The sequence below is a fragment of the Macaca thibetana genome, chromosome 8 (assembly GCF_024542745.1).
Source record: "Macaca thibetana thibetana isolate TM-01 chromosome 8, ASM2454274v1, whole genome shotgun sequence".
Classification (NCBI taxonomy): Eukaryota; Metazoa; Chordata; class Mammalia; order Primates; family Cercopithecidae; genus Macaca; species Macaca thibetana.
Window position 1 is genome coordinate 114,741,296 of NC_065585.1, and position 21,141 is coordinate 114,762,436.

The window sequence follows — 21,141 nt, forward strand, 5'->3', positions numbered from 1 at the left end:
TTAAATATTAAAGCATCAAATCTTTAAGAACATAAATTTTACATGACTACATTATTCCATCATTGGTACATCGTTTGTGTATAGTATGATGTAGTTAACTATTTCTTACTACTGGATGGAAGGGCTTTTCCCAATTTTTTTGCTTTTCGTAACAAATGTTCAATTAATATCTCTGTATATATGATGACATCTTTTGCTTTAGGTAAATTACTAAAAGTAGAATTACTGGAACAAAGGGTATAAATAGTTTTTAATGCTTATTATCTGCATCTAAATTGCTTTCCAGAAAGATTTTTCTGTAAAATCGTTCTCTTCTTGCCCATTTACTTGTTAGAGGTTTTGTACATCACTCACACATTTATTCGAACTCCTTATATATGTATTAAGGATATATTTAGGTAGACTTTTTTTTTCTTATTTTGGCACATTTTTGTCTTTTTTTTTCCAATTTTTAAATAATAAACTTACTACTTTGGAATGATTTTAGATTTACAGAGAAGTACACAGATCGTACAGAGGGGTCCTGTATACCTCTTACTCGGTTTCCCCTAATGTTGATATCTCACGTGACCATGTTCATTCATCCAAATTTTTAAAATAACATTAGTACCTCTTTTTGTTTTTTTGTTTTTTTGTTTTAAAGACGGAGTCTTGCTCTTCTCGCCCAGGCTGAAGTGCAATGGCACGATTTCAGCTCACTGCAACCTCCGCCTCCTGGGTTCAAGTGATTCTCCTGCCTCAGCCTCCCAAGTAGCTGGGATTACAGGTGCACACCACCATGCCCAGCTAATTTTTGTATTTTTTAGTAGAGACAGGGTTTCACCATGTTGGCCAGACTGGTCTCGAACTCCTGACCAGGTGATCCACCCACCTTGGCCTCCCAAAGTGCTGGGATTACAGGCATGAGCCACTATGCCCGGCCTAAATAACATTAGTACATTATTATTAACTCTCATCTTTATTGTGATTGCACCAGTTTCTCCACAATTTTTTTTTTTTTTTTTTTTTTTCTGTTCAGGATCCAATCCAGGGTCCCACATTGCATTTAGGCCTTTGGTTTTTTTGTTTGTTTTTTTGCAATAAGTTTTTTTAGTTTTTTATACTGATAATTTTAGTCTCTTTTGCAGTTTCTTCTGTTGATATTATCTTTAGAAAATTCTTGCCTGATAGGTGTCACATGGCTAAACCTACTTTCTTTCAGTTTTATTGTAGCTTCTTTCTTTCTTTTTTTACATCATCTCTTAACTATTTTATCTGGAATGTGTTTTAGTATAGAGTATGAAGAAAAGCATTAACTTTGTTTTTTCCCCAAATAGTCACGTAGTTACCCGTCCAAGTACTATTTACTGAATAATGTTAACTTTTTCAACTGACTTGTGTTAATGTTGTATGCCAGACTTTCATATGTACTAGATTTTGTTTCTAGACTACCCTGATTGAGTGATCCATTCATTCTTTGGCCAACATACTGCCAATATATTTTAATAACTGCAGCCTCACTTATAATTGTACTCAGTGGTAAAGTACATTTCTCTATTATTTTTCTTAGTCAAAATTATTGGAGCTATTTTTGCTTACTTATTTTTGTGTAAGAATTATAGAATCACTTTGCCAGTTTTCAGAATATTTTTTTGAGTCCACAAAACCTATAAATTACAAATCAGCATCTTTGCAGTAGTTTTCCCATGCTGAGACATGAGATGTGTCTCTGTCTTTTAAGCCTTTCAAATATTCCTCCCATAGACTCCTAAACTCAGAGATCATATTATTCTTGTTTCCATCTGTAGTTGTATTTAGTTCAGTCCATAAACCTTTAAGTGCCAAAGCACTGAGGATACAAAGAGGTCCCTGACCTTGAGGAATGTGTACCATGAAGGAAGAGGCAGCTGTGTAAACCTCTTACCACTTGGAAATAATCTGATGGAGATATATACACACATACCCACGCATACACCTATGTATATATGTGTATGGTATTCAGAGAAGGGGTAGTGACCCCATTTGGGGGTTTAAGAAAGGCATTCTGGAAGGAGGTGCTCCTGAAGAATGACCAAGAATCAGCCAGACAGAAACCCTACTTAAGGATGAGCTGGGTGGGCTGCTGGGGGTGATAGTGTGGGTCAAGAGGATAACACAGGCCAAGACATAGATGGGAGGTTTGAATGGTTTGGTTCGTTCAGAGAACTATCCATAGTTCTTTATTGTTTCAGTATGAAGTTCAGGGTGGGGAGTGGCAGGGTACGAGGCTAGAGGGATCCTGTCCATGGTAGGGATTCATTGGAGGATTTTAAGCAGGAAATGAACATGATTATATGTGCATTTTATATAGAGCCTTCTGCATTTATGTGAAGTTTGTTGGGGGTGGTGGGAGTGGGTGAAACTGAAGTATAAGACAATAGTCTTTGCAGAGGCTGAGGGACAGAAGACTCCAGTCTCTACCATCATGGAGGAAAGGAAGGCAGGAACCGATTTGAGAGGCGATGAGGAAATACAACGGGCAGTACTTACTGGTTACTTGACACAGAAATGGTAGCAATCGAGATTGACACTGCAATTTCTAGTGTGGTAGATCGTGTTGACCCCAAACAAAATAGATTCTATAAAGGAAGGGTAGGTGCATACAGCAAGGATGGTTAGCTTAGTTTGGTTTTGTCCCTGAGGGCATTCACGGTGCCTGAGGCAGGGGATGTGCAGGTGAAACTTGCCCAGTTCAAAGATCTGAGAAGCCCAGGCTGGAGTCACAGGTTGGGTGTCCTCAGCATTGAGGTAGTTGTGAGTGGCTGGGATTGCCACAAGAATGAATGGGATTGCCTGGGGAGAGGATTTCAGGTTAGAAGAACAGGCAGTGGGAAAAGGATGGACTTAAGTAATGCCTGCATTTTGGGGGTCGGTAGAGAACAAATATTTAGGAAAAGTGTGAAGACAAATAGTTAAAGAAGTAGAAAGAGGCCAGTCAGGATGGCTCACACCTATAACCCCAGCACTTTAGGAGGCCAAGACGGGAAGATTGCTCGAGACCAGGAATTCAAGATCAGCCTGAGCAACATAGCAAGACCTCATTTCCACAAAAGATTAAAATATTAGCAGGGCATGGTGGTGCATGTCCGTAGTTCCAGCTACTCAGAAGGCTGAGGCAGGGGAATCTTTGAGCCTGGGAGATTTCTCTGTATTTCTGTTTCACTGTGCTGTTCTCTTTCATGCAGCCTTGCTGAAAAGCACCCTTTCTCCCTAAATAAGGAACTTAGTTACCAAAATGGATAGCTGCTAGCTCCAGACTTGCATTAACTTAGCAAGTCCCAGGCCCCTACGCCAGGACCACCACAGCCTGTTCTGACGTTTGGCTTCCTCTCCTCTTTGGTGTTCTGAATGGGTGCCTCACAGCCTGGCTGCTCTGTGCTCAGCCTTAGGCCCAGCCTGCTGTCCTGGACTTACTCCCTGCCACTCTGGTTCCCTGGCTCTGTGTTTCCCATTCTCATGGGTTCTGCTCTGGCTTCTGCATGGTCCTGCTTTGATGCCTGCAGAAGCCCAGCCCCTTGCTATCCAGTGTCTGTCCCTGCTCCAAGCTAAGGGGCTTGGTTGTTTGGGTTGGTTTTGTTTTTGCAGGGGATGGAGATGGGAGGGAATAGCTCTTGACAGACCTCTCTGATCTTTTGTGGGGTTTGGAGTGTTGGTTGGTTGGTTGGTTTTTGAGACAGGCTTTCAGTCTGTCACCCAGGCTGGAGTGCAATAGCACGATCACGGCTCAGTGCAGCCTCAACCTCCTGGTCTCAAAGCAATCCTCCCACCTCAGCCTCCTGAGTACCTGGGACTACAGGTGTCACCATCATGCCCAGCTAATTTTTGTAAAGACGAGATTTCATCATGTTGCCCAGGCTGGTCTCAAACTCCTGGGTTCAAGTGATCCACCCACGTTGGCCTTCCAGAGTGGTGGGATTACAGGCCTGAGCCACAGCGCCTGGCTCTGATCCTTTGTTGAACAAGCAGTGGAAGAGTGTGTGGTACCTGAGGTCCGGCCATCAGGGAGCAGGAGGGTCTGTCACATTCCCAATTAGAGATGATCCTGGAAGCATCATTTATTCTTCACTCTTCTGATAATCTGGTATACACAGATCTCCTTTTGAACTCCAGCAGCTACCCCCAGAAGAAGCAAACTCTAATCAGGTCCTTCAACCTCTGTCTTAGAAAGGGGGTGGGTTGCTGTCTGCTGTGCCTGCATGAAGATTCTAGAGCAGAGCATGAAGGATCTGTTAGCAGAACTGGCCTAAGTGTTATGTAGATGGGCTTCACAATCTCTAATCATATTGTAATCTCTTCGGTATCCCTAATCTCTGCCTTTAATGGATGTAGGATAATGTCCTTTGGAACAATAAAAATAAGTTTAGAACCAAGCACTTTATGTTTGTCTCTCTGAGCTAGAAGTAAAGACGGAACTAGTATCTATTTAGATAATATAAGGTAACCCTCCAAAAACATCTTGCTCTTCCATATTTATATCTTCCAAGTAGGGTATACAGTGATTTTTTTAAACCACAGTTAAATGAAACTAAGGGTAGGAGAAATTAGATACAATGTATTAATACAAAATCCAAGCCCTGAAGCCCTGAGCTCCTCCCCTCTAAGTAGGACAGTTTTTTAAATGTCAAACCTGCACAACACTCACACATATTGATTTATCAACTAAACTTTTTGCCACATTTGCTTTATCCAGACATCTCAGTATTGTAAAGTCATAACTGACTAGGAAAAAGCAAACATAAATTACCAAAAACATTCACAGTGTCTCTAGCCCACGATCCTTTGTTCTTCTCTCGTTGGAGTTAACAATGCTGCTGTTAAAAAGAGTGTGTGGGCCAGGCACAGTGGCTCACGCCTGTAATCCCAGCACTTTGGGAGGCCAAGGCGGGTAGATCACCTGAGGTCAACAATTCAAGACCAGCCTGGCCAACATGGTGAAACCCCGTCGCTACTAAAAATACAAAAAATCGCCAAGCATGGTGGCGGGTGCCTGTAGCCTGAAATCCCAGCTACCTGGGAGGCTTTGGCAGCAGAATCGCTTGAACCCAGGAGGCAGAGGTTGCAGTGAGCCGAGACTGCGCCATTGCACTCCAGCTGGGCAACAAGAGCAAAACTCTGTCTCAAAAAAAAAAAAAAAAAAAGAGTACATAGACAAAAACAGAAGCCATGTCTCAAGGTGTAGATCACTTTCTTTGTGAAATTGATCACAGCTACATGCACTGTGGTATCTTGGATTGGATCCTGGAACAGAAAAGGGACATGAATTGAAAAACGAGTGAAATCTGAATGAAGTCTGGAGTTTAGTTGATTGTCACGTCTTGATGTTAATTTCTTTTTTTTTTTTTTTTTTTTTTTTTTGAGACGGAGTCTCGCTCTGTCGCCCAGGCTGGAGTGCAGTGGCCGGATCTCAGCTCACCGCAAGCTCCGCCTCCCGGGTTTACGCCATTCTCCTGCCTTAGCCTCCCGAGTAGCCGGGACTACAGGCGCCCGCCACCTCGCCCGGCTAGGTTTTTGTATTTTTTTTTTTTTTTTTTTTTTTTTAGTAGAGACGGGGTTTCACCATGTTAGCCAGGATGGTCTCGATTTCCTGACCTCGTGATCCGCCCGTCTCGGCCTCCCAAAGTGCTGGGATTACAGGCTTGAGCCACCGCGCCCGGCCTTGATGTTAATTTCTTAGTTGATGACTGTGCCAGTCATATCAGATGTTAACTCTGGGGACATAGGGTGAAGGGGACATGGGAACTCTGTACTGTCTTTGCAGCTTTTCTTTAAATCTAAAATTATTCCAAAATAACAAGTTTATATTTTAATAAAAACGTATTGAGAAATTTTCTAAAGTTTAAAAAAATACAAGATATGTCTGTGCTCTGTAGGCACTGCCTTTCATTCACGGGGAAATTCGCTGGCAGGAAATTTTTAATAAATTTCAGTATTTAATATTTGCACTGCTGCCTCTAGGTGGCAACAGATGCCACCGTGTGCTCCTCCTCACATGCTGCTGTGTTTTTCCTCTTTAATAGGCTTTGTCACAACAAACAGAGTAAGGTGTATCTTCCAGAACCACCTTTTCCTCATGCAGAGGTAAGAAAACAAAATCACTGGGACATGGAAAGGAAGCAGTGTGGATAACCTGATGCAGATGCAGGCAGCAGGTCGTTAGACACAGCAGATCCCCCAGTAAACCTGTAGACCCCTCTGCCTCCCAAGTCAGACACAGGGAAGTAGTTTAACTCAAGCTTCACTTGTTTTCCTTCTATTAACACTTTCTGTTGCACACGTGGAGCAGCCCTTCCCCGAAATGCTGGGGGCCACAGAATTGTTTCAGACTTGGGATTTGGGAATATACTTACTGGTTGAGCATCCCAAATTTGAAAGTGTGAAATCAAAAAGCTCCAGTGAGCATTTCCTTTGAGCATCATGTTGGTGCCCAGAAAGTTCAGATTCTGGAACATTTTGGATTAGGGATGCTTAGCCTGTACTATGTTCATGCAATTCATAGCCTGCTTCTGTTCTACTGACCGCATGAGGAATTTTATTTTGATACATACTACTACCTTTTTGAATTGGGTTTATGTATTGGCAGAGTGTTCTTCCCAGTTATGTCAGTCATATATGTACATTTTTAATGATGAAAATAACATTTCAGTTCAAAAACTAAAGGCTTCTTCCTCCCTCACAGAACAAATGGGTGTTTTCTGTGTAGCTGAATACCCAGCTTTGTTGTCAGATTCTTCTCACCCAAGGGTACATTATGAACATTTTTCTGTGTTTCATGTTATTATTGCTCTACTACCATGAAGCTAACACACAATAGTTACTCCTCTTTTTGGTTATATTTTCACTCAAAGGTTGTCTAAATTGGTATCACCACCTTAGAAAACTGACAGTTTCGGCCGTGTGTGGTGGCTCATGCCTGTAATCCCAGCACTTTGGGAGGCTGAGGCGGGCGGATCACGAGGTCAGGAGATCGAGACCATCCTAGCTAACACGGTGAAACCCCGTCTCTACTAAAAATACAAAAAAATTAGCCGTGCATGGTGGCGGACGCCTGTAGTCCCAGCTACTCGGGAGGCTGAGGCAGGAGAGTGGCATGAATCTGGGAGGTGGAGCCTGCAGTGAGCCAAGATTGCATCACTGCACTCCAGCCTGGGCGACAGAGGGAGACTCTGTCTCAAAAAGAAAAAAAAAAGAAAACTGACAGTATCTGCTAAAGCTGAACAATGTACTCTATGCCTCAGCAGTTTTGTTCCTAAAGTATACATCGAACAGAAATGCATAGAGATGTTACCAAAAGACACACACACAGATCTAGAATTTGGTGAGGTGTGGTGGCTCACAGCTGTAATCCCAACACTTTGGGAGGCTGAGGTGGGAGGATTACTGGAGGCCAGGAATTTGAGACCAACCTTGACATCATGGCAAAACCCTGTCTCTACAAAAAAATACAAAAAATTAGCCGGGTGTGGTGGCGCATGCCTGTAGTTCTAGTTACCCTAGAGGCTGGGGTGGGAGGATCACCTGAGCCGAGGGAGTTTGAGGCTGCAGTGAACTGTGATCGTGCTACTGCACACCAGTCCGGGTGACAGAGCGAGACCCTGTCTTTAAAAAAAAAAAAACTAAACTTTTTGGTAATAGTACTGAAATATACTCAACTGCCCATCAACAATAGAATAGATTTTGTGGTATAATCACACAATACCTTACATCACTGTGAACAAATAAGCTCCAATTACATGCAGTGTAGATAAACTTCACAAACATAATGTGAGTGAAAAATCTAGATATAAAAGAGTAGATATGGTATGATTTTGTTATATAAAAGTTAAAAACACAATAAACTAATCTGTGGTATTAGATGCCAGTGTGGTAGTGATCCTGGAGGGGAGGGGACAGTAGTGACAGGAAGGGGACAAAGAGGGATTTCTGAGGAGCTAGTAATGCTTTATTTCTTGATGTACATGTGCTCACCTTGTAAAAAATCCATCAAGGTGTACAGAGTTAGATATAAGGAAAGAGCGAAGGCCGGAATGAATCCTGTGCTGTTGGATACAATTGATGGTATTGGTGTGAACTCCTGTTTTCAATATATGTAGACAGACACAGAGAGAAATACACTTGTGCATGTGTGTGTATGCGTGCGTGTGTGCACATACGTATCTTCCAACTCTGGCCAGAGAGAGGGCCTGGGAGAGTTACATGCCACTAACTGAAGAACACATTTAACTCCCAGATGCTGTTTCTAGATACTATTCTCCACTAAAAGGAACCAGGCCTCTTTGGAAAATACAACATGAGGCTGAAAGATCTTGCTGTGTGCTCAGAGAATGGTGGGTCAGAAGCCACATCTGAGATCACTGGAACATCAAAATAAATAATGCTAGTAATGAATATAATCCATTGAATAACAGAAACTCCCGCATCCATAGTGAGGTAACTGAGTACGTAGGCAAGAAGGGAAAGTTCTTCCAACAGTAAACTCACATAATTAATGTAGGAAAGAATCTTAGAATTAGAAAATCACCATTTGGCAGCCACCGCAGTTATAATTTATTCCTGCAAGAAACACCAGTGGGTGCTAAAACCAACAAGTAAAAATTGTATGAAGAACTAGATCATTTATAGTCCCAAAAAGTGTGTCCCCACAAAATTCATGTTTAAAGAGAGAAATAGTAACTGGAGTTTGGACAAACTTGACATATGCAATCAACGTTAACATCACCAGTAATTGGACTAATTGACACTGCATGGCTCTTAGTGCAAATTATTGAGAAAACAGCATGATTTCTGTGATCCTGCTGCTAAAAATGCCTCACCTGAATCTAATGAGCATTCAGACCCAAGTTGATGATGCTCAACAAAATAACTGATCTGTACCCTTCGAGAATGCCGGAGACCTAGGGGACAAGGGAAGACTGAGGAACTGCCAAGAAAATGAAGAGTTGTGGCAGATACATGCACTCCATGGCCATGGGCTGGATCTGGAAATGGAAGAACTTGTTTGTTATCTTGTTTGTTTGCTATTAGGAGCATTGATAACAGTTGGTAAAGTCTGAATGGGGCATGTAGATGAGAGGGGGCAGTATTGTGTCAGCGTTCATTTGCTGCTTTTGATGAGTGTACTGTTACAATACATCCACGTTAACTGTGATTATCTCCCCACTCATTTCTTTGTCAAAATTATAACCCTTCCTCAACTAAGGCAGATAGACTGTTTTTACATAGAGCATGTCAGTGCAGATAGATACGTTTAGGAATTTAGTTTTAGAGTTTTGTTTTAGAGTTAACTGTTTAACACGTATTTCAACAAATGTCCTGCTAATTACTTTAAATGTAATTACTGTTTTCATACTGTAAAGGAGAGATCTTATAAGTGAACCAGGATGCCAAGTAGAAGGTTTTGAAGAAGTTAGTTTTTGGTTGCAGTAGTCTAAATAGTATTTCAGCAGCCAGGGTTTTTGCAAGCTGTGTCAATGCCATAGTGAAATACAGGCTAGAAATATTATTAAAATGTCAGAAAATTAAGTGTGGCAAAACATCTTGTGGTGGACTTTGCTCTTGAAAGTCTATTTTGCTTCCTTTGCAGTCAGCCTTGCTGTAGAGCTTGTTTCCTAGGAGCGTGATCACATTCTCACTTACGCACCTGTCACAGATGACCTGGTGCCACTTAGAGTTAGGAATGTGAGTAGACTGGTCGCACCATCAGGGTTCCTCAGGTACACGTGTCATTGTTAGGGCACGAGGGAGTCGACCCTTGGTATTGTTACCATTGCACATGAGAAACGATGGTTCTGCCCTTAGTACTGGTAACAAATTACTGTCCAGAATTCCTGCCCCACAGCTTCATTTCCGCTGGTCAGATGCAGTAAGTTGGCTAGAAAGGTAGATCCAATTGGCAAAAAATGATGAATTTATCTTAGTTTCTGTGCATTGATCAGTAGAGCTACAGGAACTATAGATAATGCTTAAAAGTGACTTAAGTGTGCAGAGACCTGCTGCTATTCTTAGAATCACATTCATCATCTTGACATCTCTGGGTACAATAGACTCCTTTTGACAGCCGCTCACTCATTTAACTGAAACAGTTAATGATTTTGGCCATATAGGTTATAAAAAGAATGTCAGTTTGACTTGCAGACTACCTGGAAGGAAAGTGGGAATTCGATGTTTGCTCCGGCTTTACTATTCATATTCCATCCAAGCATGCGACAGCTGATAAAGATCTCCGGGATAGTGTTAGTGTCTTCCTAATACAACCAGGTCTCTTTAATTAAAGATGAGGTCTTCAAGGTGAAGACAGTTTGGCTTCTGTTTGGGGTGTGTCCCATTCTGACCACATCCCCACTCTTAGGGTGACTTCATTTGCACTTCAAGGTGTTGGCCAGGGCCCTCTCATGCACCATGTGTGGCCACAGGATTGAGCCTATCACAGGCCATTGCTTTATCCATGAAACAGCCTCCCAGAGCAGTGCTTCCTTTGGCCTGGTTGATATTTAGGGTCTGTGAAGTCTGGGTGTCTGCCCTCTGGATACTGGGGTGGGGCGAGGAAGCCTGGACGGCAGGCACAGTGTCTGAGACGTTACAAGATGCCATCTACTCGTAAGTGTCTTTGCTGTTGCCTTGAATGGGCCTGGCACTGGGAGATGATTGTCAAGTGTTGTGCCGCAGGGGTGACTCGGTTCAAAACATACACTTGAAAGAACGCTTTGAGGCTGCGAGGTACCTGCCTTTTTTTTTTTTTTTTTTTTTTTTTTGAGATAGAATCTCACCCTGTCACCCAGGCTGGAGTGCAATGGCGCGATCTCGGCTCACTGCAAGCTCCGCCTCCCGGGTTCACGCCATTCTCCTGCCTCAGCCTCCTGAGTAACTGGGACTACAGGCGCCCGCCACCACGCCCAGCTAATTTTTTTGTATTTTTAGTAGAGACAGGGTTTGACCATGTTAGTCAGGATGGTCTCGATCTCCTGACCTTGTGATCTGCCCCCAAAGTGCTGGTTTTTTGTTTTTTGTTTTTTTAATTTGTGTTTTTTTTAGTGACAGGGTCTCAGTCACCCAAGCTGGGATACAGTGTTGCAGTCATAGCTTACTGCAGCCTTGAACTTCTGGGCTCTAGCCACAGTATCCAACTAACTTTCTTTTATTTTTTTGTAGAGAGGTATTGCTTTGTTGCCCAGCCTGGTCTCAAACGTCTGGGCTCAAGCAATCCTCTTGTCTTGGTCTCCCAAAGTGCTAGAATTACAGGCGTAAGCCATTATGCCTGGCCCCTGTTTGTTATATAATATAACTGTGTGTGTTACGAGGACATCACATTTCTAAAAGCCAGTTTGATCTTTGTCATGCATGTGCCTGTGTGCGTGTGTGTGCATGTGTGCGTGTGTGTGCATGTGTGCGTGTGTGTGCCATGTGTGCATGTGTGTGCCTGTGTGTGCGTGTGTGCGTGTGTGTGCGTGTGTGTGCGCATGTGTGCGCGTGTGTGCGTGTGTGCGCGCGTGTGCGCGTGTGCCTGTGTGTGCCTGTGCGCGTGTGTGCGCGCGTGTGCCTGTGTGCGCGCGTGCGCCTGTGTGCGCGCGTGTGCGTGTGTGTGCGTGTGCGCACACACGTCCACATGCTGTACACAGAGAAGCTTCTCTAGTAGCAGACAACAGAAATGATCCCAGAAAATACAGTCTTTGGTCTTGGTCCTTATTCAGTTGCTGCAGTAGCTTAAACCTCTAGCTTCACAGGAGGAGGTCCTGTACTGGTAAACAGTGTTTCTGGTGTGACAGATGTGTTTATTGTCGCCACTACTTGGTGACTAACGAGTGTTGGGAAAGTCACTTGTACTTCAAACAAAAAGTGATAATGAGAACTTCAGACCCGGCATGGAGTGTCAGGCAGTTTATAAAGGAAGAGTCCAGCTAAATCAAGCCATAACAATCTGAATCAGTTTCCAGGAAGTATGTCAGTATTACTAGAAAGACTTGACTTGCCCAGGTGTTCCAGAAATCACATTCTAGGTAAAAACTATTTTAATAAGATCCACTTGTATTTTTTTAAATTAATAAATATTACTTTTCACAGCAGTTTTAGGTTCACTGCAATCATATGCCCCTGCCCCACACACTCAGTTGCCCACTGCACCATCCCACACCAGAGAGGTGCATTTGCTATAGCTGGTGAACCCACATTGACACGTCACCATCACCCAAAGCCCAGAGTGTACATTAGGGGTTCCTCTTGGCGTTGTGCTTTCTGTGGTTTTGGACGAATGAACAGTGACCCGGATCCACCATTACATCATCACACAGAGCAGCTTCCTCGCTCCGCAAATCCTCTATGCTTGGCCTGTTCATTTCACCCTCCACGAATCCCTGATGACTGCTGGGCTTTTTACTATCTGTATAGTTTTGCCTTTTCCAGAATGTCATACAGTTGGAATCATAGGGGCCTTGCCTTTTCGGAGTGGCATCCTTCAGTTAGGAATAGGTTCCTCCATGTCTTTTCATAGCTTGGTAGCTCGTTTCTTTTTTAGTGCTGAATAATATTCCATTGTCTGGATGCATCACAGTTCTGTCATTCACCTGCTGAAGGACATCTTGGTTGTTTCCAAGTGTTAGCAATTAGGACATTCATGTGCAGGTTTCTTGTGGACATAATTTTTCAAAATATCTTTCAAAGTGGCTGTATCATTTTGCGTTCCCACCAGCAGTGAACGACAGTCCTTGTTCTTCCATATCCTTGTCAGCATTTGGTGCTGTCAGTGTTCTGGATGTTAGCCATTCTATTATAATAGGTGTGTAGTGGTATCTCGTCATTTTAATTTGCGGTTTCCTAATGACATAGGGTGTGGAGCATTTTTTCATATGCTAGTTTGCCATCTGTCTTCTCTGATGAGGTGTCTGTTCAGGTTTTTTGCCCACTTTTTAGTAGGGTTGTTCATTTCTTTTTGCTGGGGTTTCGGAGTGCATACATTTTGGGTCACAGTCCTCTCTCAGTGTGACTTTTGCAGACATTTTATCCCAATCCGTGGCTTGTCTTCTTTGTTGGTATTTTAGATCCAGTCCCGCTCACCCTCCCGTACTTTGGTTCTCCCTTCAGCCTGGGCAGGCTCACATCTCTGTGTACTTTTTCTATATTTTCCAGCTCATTCAGACCAATAAGCTGAAGCACTACCCCAGCATCCACGGAGACTTCAGCAACGACTTCAGACAGCCCTGTGTGGTGTTCACCGGGCACCCTTCCCTCCGCTTCGGGGACGTGGTCCACTTCATGGAGCTCTGGGGAAAATCTAGTCTCAACACCGTCATATTCACGGGTAAGTGAAAAAAATAAAGAAACAAAACGGTTCTCTCCACTGAGGCCATGAGTGAATGCACCTACAAGGTAGAGACCCAGGGAAGGATTTTGCAGTGAGGCATAAATACGAACAGTGTTCTACTATAGGTTCCAAAGAATGAAGAAATCACAGAGAAAGAGTGAAGCAGCGTGTGCCATTGGACAGCTGGGCATCCAGCAAGGCCTTCATGCCTGTTTTCAGATTTCTCCAAGACAGAATCCTACTGAGTGCTTTTTGCTAGGATATCATGAGCCATTTCAAGAACTGCAGTGATTCAGTAACCGATCTTGTTTTACCTGTTAGGGATTGTTTACAGATGTAGATCTTTCTCTTATGATTGTAGTTTACTCTAGCTATGGATTTTCTTCTGGAGACAAATCCCTCAGGGGAAAAAATTCTTTTGGTAAGGTCAAGTAGAGAGTTTACGTAGATAATCACTATATCATTTTTATCAGTGTAGCGCGCCCAGCCCTTTGAATGCTAGGACCTTTTTGCTTATCTGTGATGGGGGATATCATGGAAATTATGCACAGACCTTTTTTTTTTTTTTAGCTCATCAGTTGTCATTAGTGTTAGTGTATTTTATGTGTAGCACAAGACAGTTCTTCTTCCAATGTGGTCCAAAGAAGCCAAAAGCTTGGACACCCATGGGTTAGGATCTTCAGTCGGCCTTGGGTTTTAGAAATCTTACAGGCTATGAAGTTTAAAAAAAAAAAAAAAAAAAAAAAAACTTGATTTGAAATCTGGCCCAGCTTGCAGTGACTTCAGCCAATTCACCAGCAAGCATGACTGTCCCCATGGTAAATGGGACTGTCAGTAGCTACCTCTGTGGGTCACTCTGGGCACCAGGCACATCACCCGGCACGTGGCAGCTGTTGGGAAATCATCGTCACCACCTCCCTTCCTAGCTTTAGGGGCTGGGTTTGGAGGAGGGAGTCCAGTTACATCAGAAGCATGGGGGTCAGGGACACTTCGGCCCTTCCCCCAGCCTCTGTTTGTGACCTAGAGGCCACCAGGAACATGCCTGTGGTCAAACCAAGTTGGGTTTATTGCCTCATTTCAGCAAGGGGAACACACAGCATGGGTAAAAGCAAGGTAAAAAGACCTTGTAGGAGTCAGGCTGGTATTCGGTGATGCCCGGCTGTTCATGGAGGTGAGGCGTCACCCTGTATTGGGTGGCATCAGGATACAGGGTCATTCTGCGATGGGTTTCTAAACTCATTCTTATCTAGAACCCAGGAAGAGCGGAGCTGGCATAGCGGGCTGTTTGCTCCTGCTGTGGCCAGGACGGTTCTGTGTTCCGCGTTCAGGATGATTACGGAGGGGTCTTGTCTTTGGCCGGATCCATCATTGTCAGTCAAGGTGTTGGTGTTCCAGGAAGTTGCGTTCACACAGCAGGAGGACACATGGCTTTGCTGTGGGTGCCAGGCCGGCTCTTGCTGATACCAGGCCAGGCAGAAAGTGCCAGGAGAGGCCCGGTCACCAGGACTGCTTTCCCCTTCTCAGGCCCACTTTCAGCTAACGATGGAGGAAGTTGGGCCACAAGGTATTGATTCACAACACCCAGAACTTCGAACTTCATAGCTGCCAGGATTTCATTAATCAGGAGGTTGTCCAGAGAATGTCCTACGTAGTGGGGGCTGAGGTTGGTGTCTCCTGCTCCTGCTGCTGAGTGGTGACTCTTGACATTTGACATGACAGTGGTGACAGCACCTACACAGCACAGTAGGTAACCTGGCTTTAGTACAAATGTTTCTTCAGCTAAAAGGAAATTAGGACTGTGTGATTTCCCGTGGCAACTCTGGGTAACGGGTTTGCATTTAAACTGGTGTATGGAGCTTCCAGGGCAGAAGCTGTGTCAGGGAGAGGTTGGGGCCACCTTTTTTTTATTGTTTTGTGACTCCTGGATACGTGAAAAGGGGGTCAGTATTCTCAGAGAAGCACGATCCACTGGAATGGGCGTTTACGTACCTGGCAGCTCTGCCAGTTTGTCCTGACAACAGTGGGGACGTGTGTGTGTCCAGTGTGCCTAGGCCAGGGTCCCTCGTCACTGAGCAGACTGCACTGGGAATCAAAGCACACATCAGTTAGGACCGAGCGAGGTCTTTTGGCTCAAGGCGGGTAGCTCCCTCGAGCTGGGGGAATGTTTCCTGCCAAGCAGGCTGCAGCAGCCCTCAGGAGACCGGCTGGGCCGAGCAGTGGGCGAGGACTCTTCCTGGTCAGAGGGGCTGGGCCTGCTGGGGAGCATCGCAGTCTCAGTCTACAGACCATTCATGGGCCTGGGGGTGGGGCTGTGCACTTGTCTCCCGTGTGCATCTCACACCTGGGCGTTAACTCGGAGCTGATTCTAGGGTCCCGGGGTCTATGCCAGTCCTCTCCACTGTGAAGTCACTGTTTTTCTCATTGTATTAAATCAGTACCTTGTGGGGGACTCTTTGAAACTATGTATATACCTGTTCTCCCTCAAAATGGTATCTAATATTTTTAGCATTTATTAATGATTCTCATCTGAATAAGTGGTGAACTGTAATGGTTGCCAAATGGTGGTTTTGGTTTTTATTTCATCGTTTGTTTCTTGGCATTTCGTTGTAAAGAAGAGCTTTCTTTTCTCCCCTACATACGTTATTTCTCCCTCATTTACCTCATCTGCCTCTGCTGAAACTTGGAGCCCACCCACAGGGTCCATCCCAGCCTGCCTCTCCTTCCACGGGGCCCCTTTGACCTCCGTCCCCCCCCATGTGTGCTTCCTGGCTCCCTCCCAACCCCCTGGCTGTCTCTGGGCCCTCAGCGCCCCAGCCGCCGCCTGGCTCGGCAGCTCCTGTGTAGTCTGCATTGTAAGATTTCTTTCTTGTACTTTCCGTAGAACCAGACTTCTCCTACCTGGAAGCCCTGGCTCCTTACCAGCCGCTGGCCATGAAATGCATCTACTGCCCCATCGACACCCGGCTGAACTTCATCCAGGTGTCAAAGCTGCTTAAAGAAGTGCAGGTAATGAAGGCCACTGCTTGTGCCTTCACATAGTCATGTCACCTTGGTGTGGCTCATGCTTGTGTGGGGTGGAGGGAGAGAGGCTGCATTTGATTCTTGTCTTCAATTCTCACGCATCTACAGAATGCTGGGACACAGGCCAGCCCCCCTCCACACTGAAAAGGAGTGGTCTTTACACCCTGACAGCAGTTTCCATTCTAAAGAAATCAGAAGTGGAAGGGAAAGAAAACCATCTGTGTCCGCTTAAAAGCAAATCCTCTCACCCCTGCCAAAAAGAGTCATTCTAGAAACATATTCACTAAGCTGAGACAGTTTAATTGAAACACGTCCTGGGGCCATGTCACACTTGTAGGCTGGTACCACAAACAGTGCTGTTGGGTTTGGGTTTTGCGGTAGTTTTTGGTCATTTGTTTCACTTCACATTTTCTGCCCTGGAGAAAGGGGAGAAGTAGCTGGGGTACAGTGTAGACCAGGAGAATCCGCGCACAGGAGGAGCGTGTAGCAGGAAGGCAGGGCCACGGAACCACTGTGCTGGCTCGGCCACTGCTCGCTGGGTTTCTGGCTCTTGAGAGTCGGGAGAGGCACTGGAATTGGCAAGGAGGACAGCTGCCACCGGCGAGGCAGAGCTCTCCCTTTCCACTCCCTGGTGTTCCCAGGAGGGAGATGAGGGCCGAGGGGCCCAGCACAGCACCTTCGGCCTCTGGATGAGAGAGCTGTGTCACAAAACTCTAAGACAGGAGAACAAGAAACAGAGAAAGCGGAGAACCCCCGGAGAGCCCCAGGAGCGGATTCTGGTGATTATTAATGTGCTTGCCCAACAAAGAAAGAATATTGGCGCTCTCTAGGCATGATGAGAGCAGACGGCAAACGTGGAGCCTGTCTGCAGTGATTCGCTACCCCACTGTGTGCTCATCCACGTTAGAAGCAGCGGTGAAGGGAAGGGCGTGTTGCTTCTCATTAACTTCAAATCCCAGTCCCTAAACCAGCTCTTGGCCCCCCTGTCAGGTGCTAATCCTGGAAACTGGAGGCCACCTGGTCTCCACTTTAGGCGAGGAAAACCTGGGAGAAGCCATCAGGCTGCGACTGTGGCATGATATGCTTTGAGACAGGTCAAGAAGAGGAGCAAAGGGCAGTTCGAAGGAGAAAAGTATTAGCCCTAAGGAACAGGTGCTTTTGGAAGCTCAGCCCGGTCAGCCTGGTGGAAAGCCGCATTCATCAGGGAATTCAGGGCTTGGTCCGAGCTCTTAAGTAGAAGCGGGGAAGACACAGTGCCCCTGTGGGCTGCCAGCATTCCTTTTCATTTGGGTGATATTTGTGCAAAGTAAAAATTGGTTTACTAATCTTTTTTTCTCAAGGGACATTTTGTTAAAAAAAAAAAACCCTCTGCCTCTGCTGCTTGGTCATACACAGTGAGCATATGACCTGAGCGGTGTCCACTGCCTAATACCAGTCGACCTGCACATCCAGCAGAAACTCCGAACCCACAGCGCCTGGTAATTAGCCAAGAGCTTATAAAAGCAGACATGTGGGAATGTTTTAGAAAGACCGTGCCCCCAGGAAGCCCAGAGACTGTTGGGAGCAGACACATGGAAGTTACCATGAAACTTACGTAAACAGTGAAAAAAAAGAAAACAAATGCAAGCTGAGGCAGCTTAGGGGTTTCTGAGATGTTTCTTCTGCCCCAGTGCCTTCACGTTCCCTCTGCTCTCTACGGTTCATTGGGCTTGAGAGGATGAAAGTTCACCTTGGCCTGGAGGTGGTGAGCCTGTGATGGTGGGGAGTGGATCGGGGTCAGGAACGGGCCTTCTGCAGGGGCCACTGTACTTCACACCTCCTTTCTCGCCTGTCCCATTGGTTCCTCAGCCCCTGCATGTGGTGTGTCCCGAGCAGTACACCCAGCCGCCCCCAGCCCAGTCCCACAGGATGGACCTCATGATCGACTGCCAGCCCCCTGCCATGTCCTATCGGCGGGCCGAGGTCCTCGCCCTGCCCTTCAAACGCCGGTACGAGAAGATCGAGATCATGCCAGAGGTGAGCCGTTCTCCTTCCTAGGGTTAAACTAGAGTTTTCCAGAGGCTCTTGAAGATCGTGCAGGGGTGGCCTTCTTTTGGATTTATGTCAAGTATGAATGAACCAGGCTGGGCACAGTGGCTCACACCTGAAATCCCAGCACTTTTGGGAAGCCAAGGTGAGTGGATCACTTGAGGTCAGTTCGAGATCTGCCTGGCCAACCCAGCCTGGCCAACATGGCGAAACCCCATCTCTACTAAAAATACAAAAAAAATTAGCCAGGTGTGGTGGCACGCACCTGTAATCCCAGCTACTGGGGAGGCTGAAGCATGAGAATCGCTGGAACCAGGAGGTGGAGGTTGCAGTGAGCCAAGATCACACCACTGCACTCCAGCCTGGGCGACAGAGTGAGACTTCAAGTATGAATGAGCAAAGAACATGGACCCTTAACCAAGTAACCGGGAAGAGGGGGGATTTTCAGGGCCTTCTTGCTTTTCCAAGTAATAAAGTAACAGCTGTTAGTCCATACCTAGCATTCAGCAGTGTGACCCCTGGGCCACATCACGGGCCAGAGCCCTGGGGAATGGAGATGCTGACACCCGCTGTGTCCCTAAATACCATAGGGTGGTGACTTTTCTCTTCCTTCCTGGACCTTAGTTATGAGTGTCAAAGTTCGCTGAATTCAGAGGTAGATAGGGGAGATAACAGGAACAAAAACATAAGGATTGTAAACTTGGTTATTTATATCCTCTTGAGCATACTTGCAGGTTTTGGTCTATCAAAGTCTAAGTATTTTACGGGTCTGTGAACTCTTAGCTTCAGTTTTAGCAGGGAAGGAGCAGAAAGCACGCTGTCCATGTGGAACAGCTGTGGCATGCTGTGTTTGGGCCCGCCTCTGAGAGGGAGACAGCGAGGGATGCGGCCTCTCCTGAAAGACAGCGTTGAGGATGGTTGGAGGATACCTCTGGCTTCCTTTCACCCCTTGAGGCAACTTGAATGTGTTTTCAACAGACAGGAAAAAGAAATACAAAAACTTACTGTTAAAACCAGTGTGCCCAAACTTCTTTTGGAGTTTGAGGTTCAGAAATGGCCTCCAGACCTTGGGTTGGAGGTCTCGGCTCCTGAATGTGACTCATTTCCACAAGCCTGGAGAGGCTGTTAGGGACCACCAGGTGCCATCCTTAGAGTTGTTTAATGTTTACTATGTTTTTATTATTTTGTTATGATTTTGTTTTTCATTTTCTCTAGATGTGTCTCTGGATTGTTTTTGTCTAGTATTTTACAGGGGCTGGGATTGACGGCCTCGGTTTAGATTCCAACTCTCTAAGCCAGCATTCCTTATACCTTTTGGTCTCAGACATCCTTACAAATAGAACTCCAAAGAGGTTTTGTTAATGTGGGTTATGTCTATTGATGTTTGCTATATGAGAAATTAAAGCTAAGACATTTTTAAAATATTCATTTAAAATAATAAAAACCTTATATGTTAACATAACTAAGAGATAAAGACAAAAGCAAAAATCAGTCCCAATGCCAGGGATAAATGTTAAGATTCTGACGTATTTGCCTTGTCTGTTCACTGTGTGTGTGCATACTGGAATCACACCTCATACACTGTCTTTTTCACCTAACAGTAAGTATATAATTAAAGATATTTTGGCCAGGCGTGATGGCTTACGCCTGTAATCTTAGCACTTTGGGAGACAGGGAGAACATGAGGTCAGGAGTTCAAGACTAGCCTAGCCAAGGTCAAGACTAGCCTAGCCAAGATGGTGAAACCCCGTCTCTACTAAAAATACAAAAATTATCTGGGTGTGGTGACACGCGCCTGCAATCCCAGCTACTTGGGAGGCTGTGGCAGATAACTGGTTGAACCGGGAGGCAGAAGTTACAGTGAGCCAAGATCATGCCACTGCACTCCAGCCTGGATGACAGAGCAAGACTGTGTCTCAAAAATATATATATATTTCAGCTGGGCATGGTGGGTCACGCCTGTAAACCCCAGCACTTCGGGAGGCTGAGGCAGGGGCGAATCACTTAAGGTCAGGGGTTCAAGACCAGCCTGGCCAACATGATGAAACCTTGTCTCTCCTAAAAATACAAAAATTAGCCAGGCTTGGTGGCGGGCGACTGTAATCCCAGCTACTCTGGAGGCTGAGGTTGCAGTGAGCCAGAATTGTGCCATTGCACTCCAGCCTGGGCAACATAGTGAGACTCCATCTCAAGAAAAAAAAAAAAAGGTATTTCAAAAGCGTCAGCTTTAATGGTTGCACAATGGTCTGTCATAATTTAACAGTTCCTTTATTCATAGATTTTCATTTCTGCTTTTTCTGTGTTATAAATAACACTTTTAAGAACATCCTTTTACATAAATCTTTGTCCATATATGTTTATTTCCACAAGAAAATTTTCTGAAATTAGAATTTCTGGGTCAAAGATTATGAACATCCTTTTCTGGCTCTAGGCTATATATTGCCGGCTTGTCCTCTAGAATGAGTGCAAACAGTTTATACTCCCACAGCAGAGCTGGAGACAGCTCTTATTTCTGCCTCCTTGCTAATATTGGATGTTGTCCTTTTTTAGTTCTTTTCCAATTTTATTCTTTTCCAGTTATTTAAGTATACACTGATATCTCATTTTAAATTGTCTTTTTTTTTTTTTTTTTTTTTTTTTTTTTTTTTTTTGAGATGGAGTCTCACTCTGTTGCCCAGGCTAGAGCGCAGTGGCACGATCTTGGCTCACTGCAAGCTCCGCCTCGTGGGTTCACACCATTCTCCTGCCTCAGCCTCCTGAGTAGCTGGGACTACAGGCACCCA

The 21,141-nt window shown here is 45.0% G+C and overlaps 1 protein-coding gene across 2 annotated transcripts in view; it reads left to right on the forward strand.

The window, feature by feature from the left end:
- INTS9 (integrator complex subunit 9) overlaps positions 1 to 21,141 on the forward strand; it is a 140,554-nt gene that overhangs the window by 114,170 nt on the left and 5,243 nt on the right. For both annotated transcript variants that reach the window (XM_050802481.1, XM_050802482.1), the window contains 4 exons: positions 6,036 to 6,096; positions 13,135 to 13,306; positions 16,191 to 16,315; positions 18,179 to 18,346. In XM_050802481.1, coding sequence (XP_050658438.1) covers positions 6,036 to 6,096; positions 13,135 to 13,306; positions 16,191 to 16,315; positions 18,179 to 18,346 — 526 coding nt within the window. The remainder of the gene's footprint in view (positions 1 to 6,035; positions 6,097 to 13,134; positions 13,307 to 16,190; positions 16,316 to 18,178; positions 18,347 to 21,141) is intronic.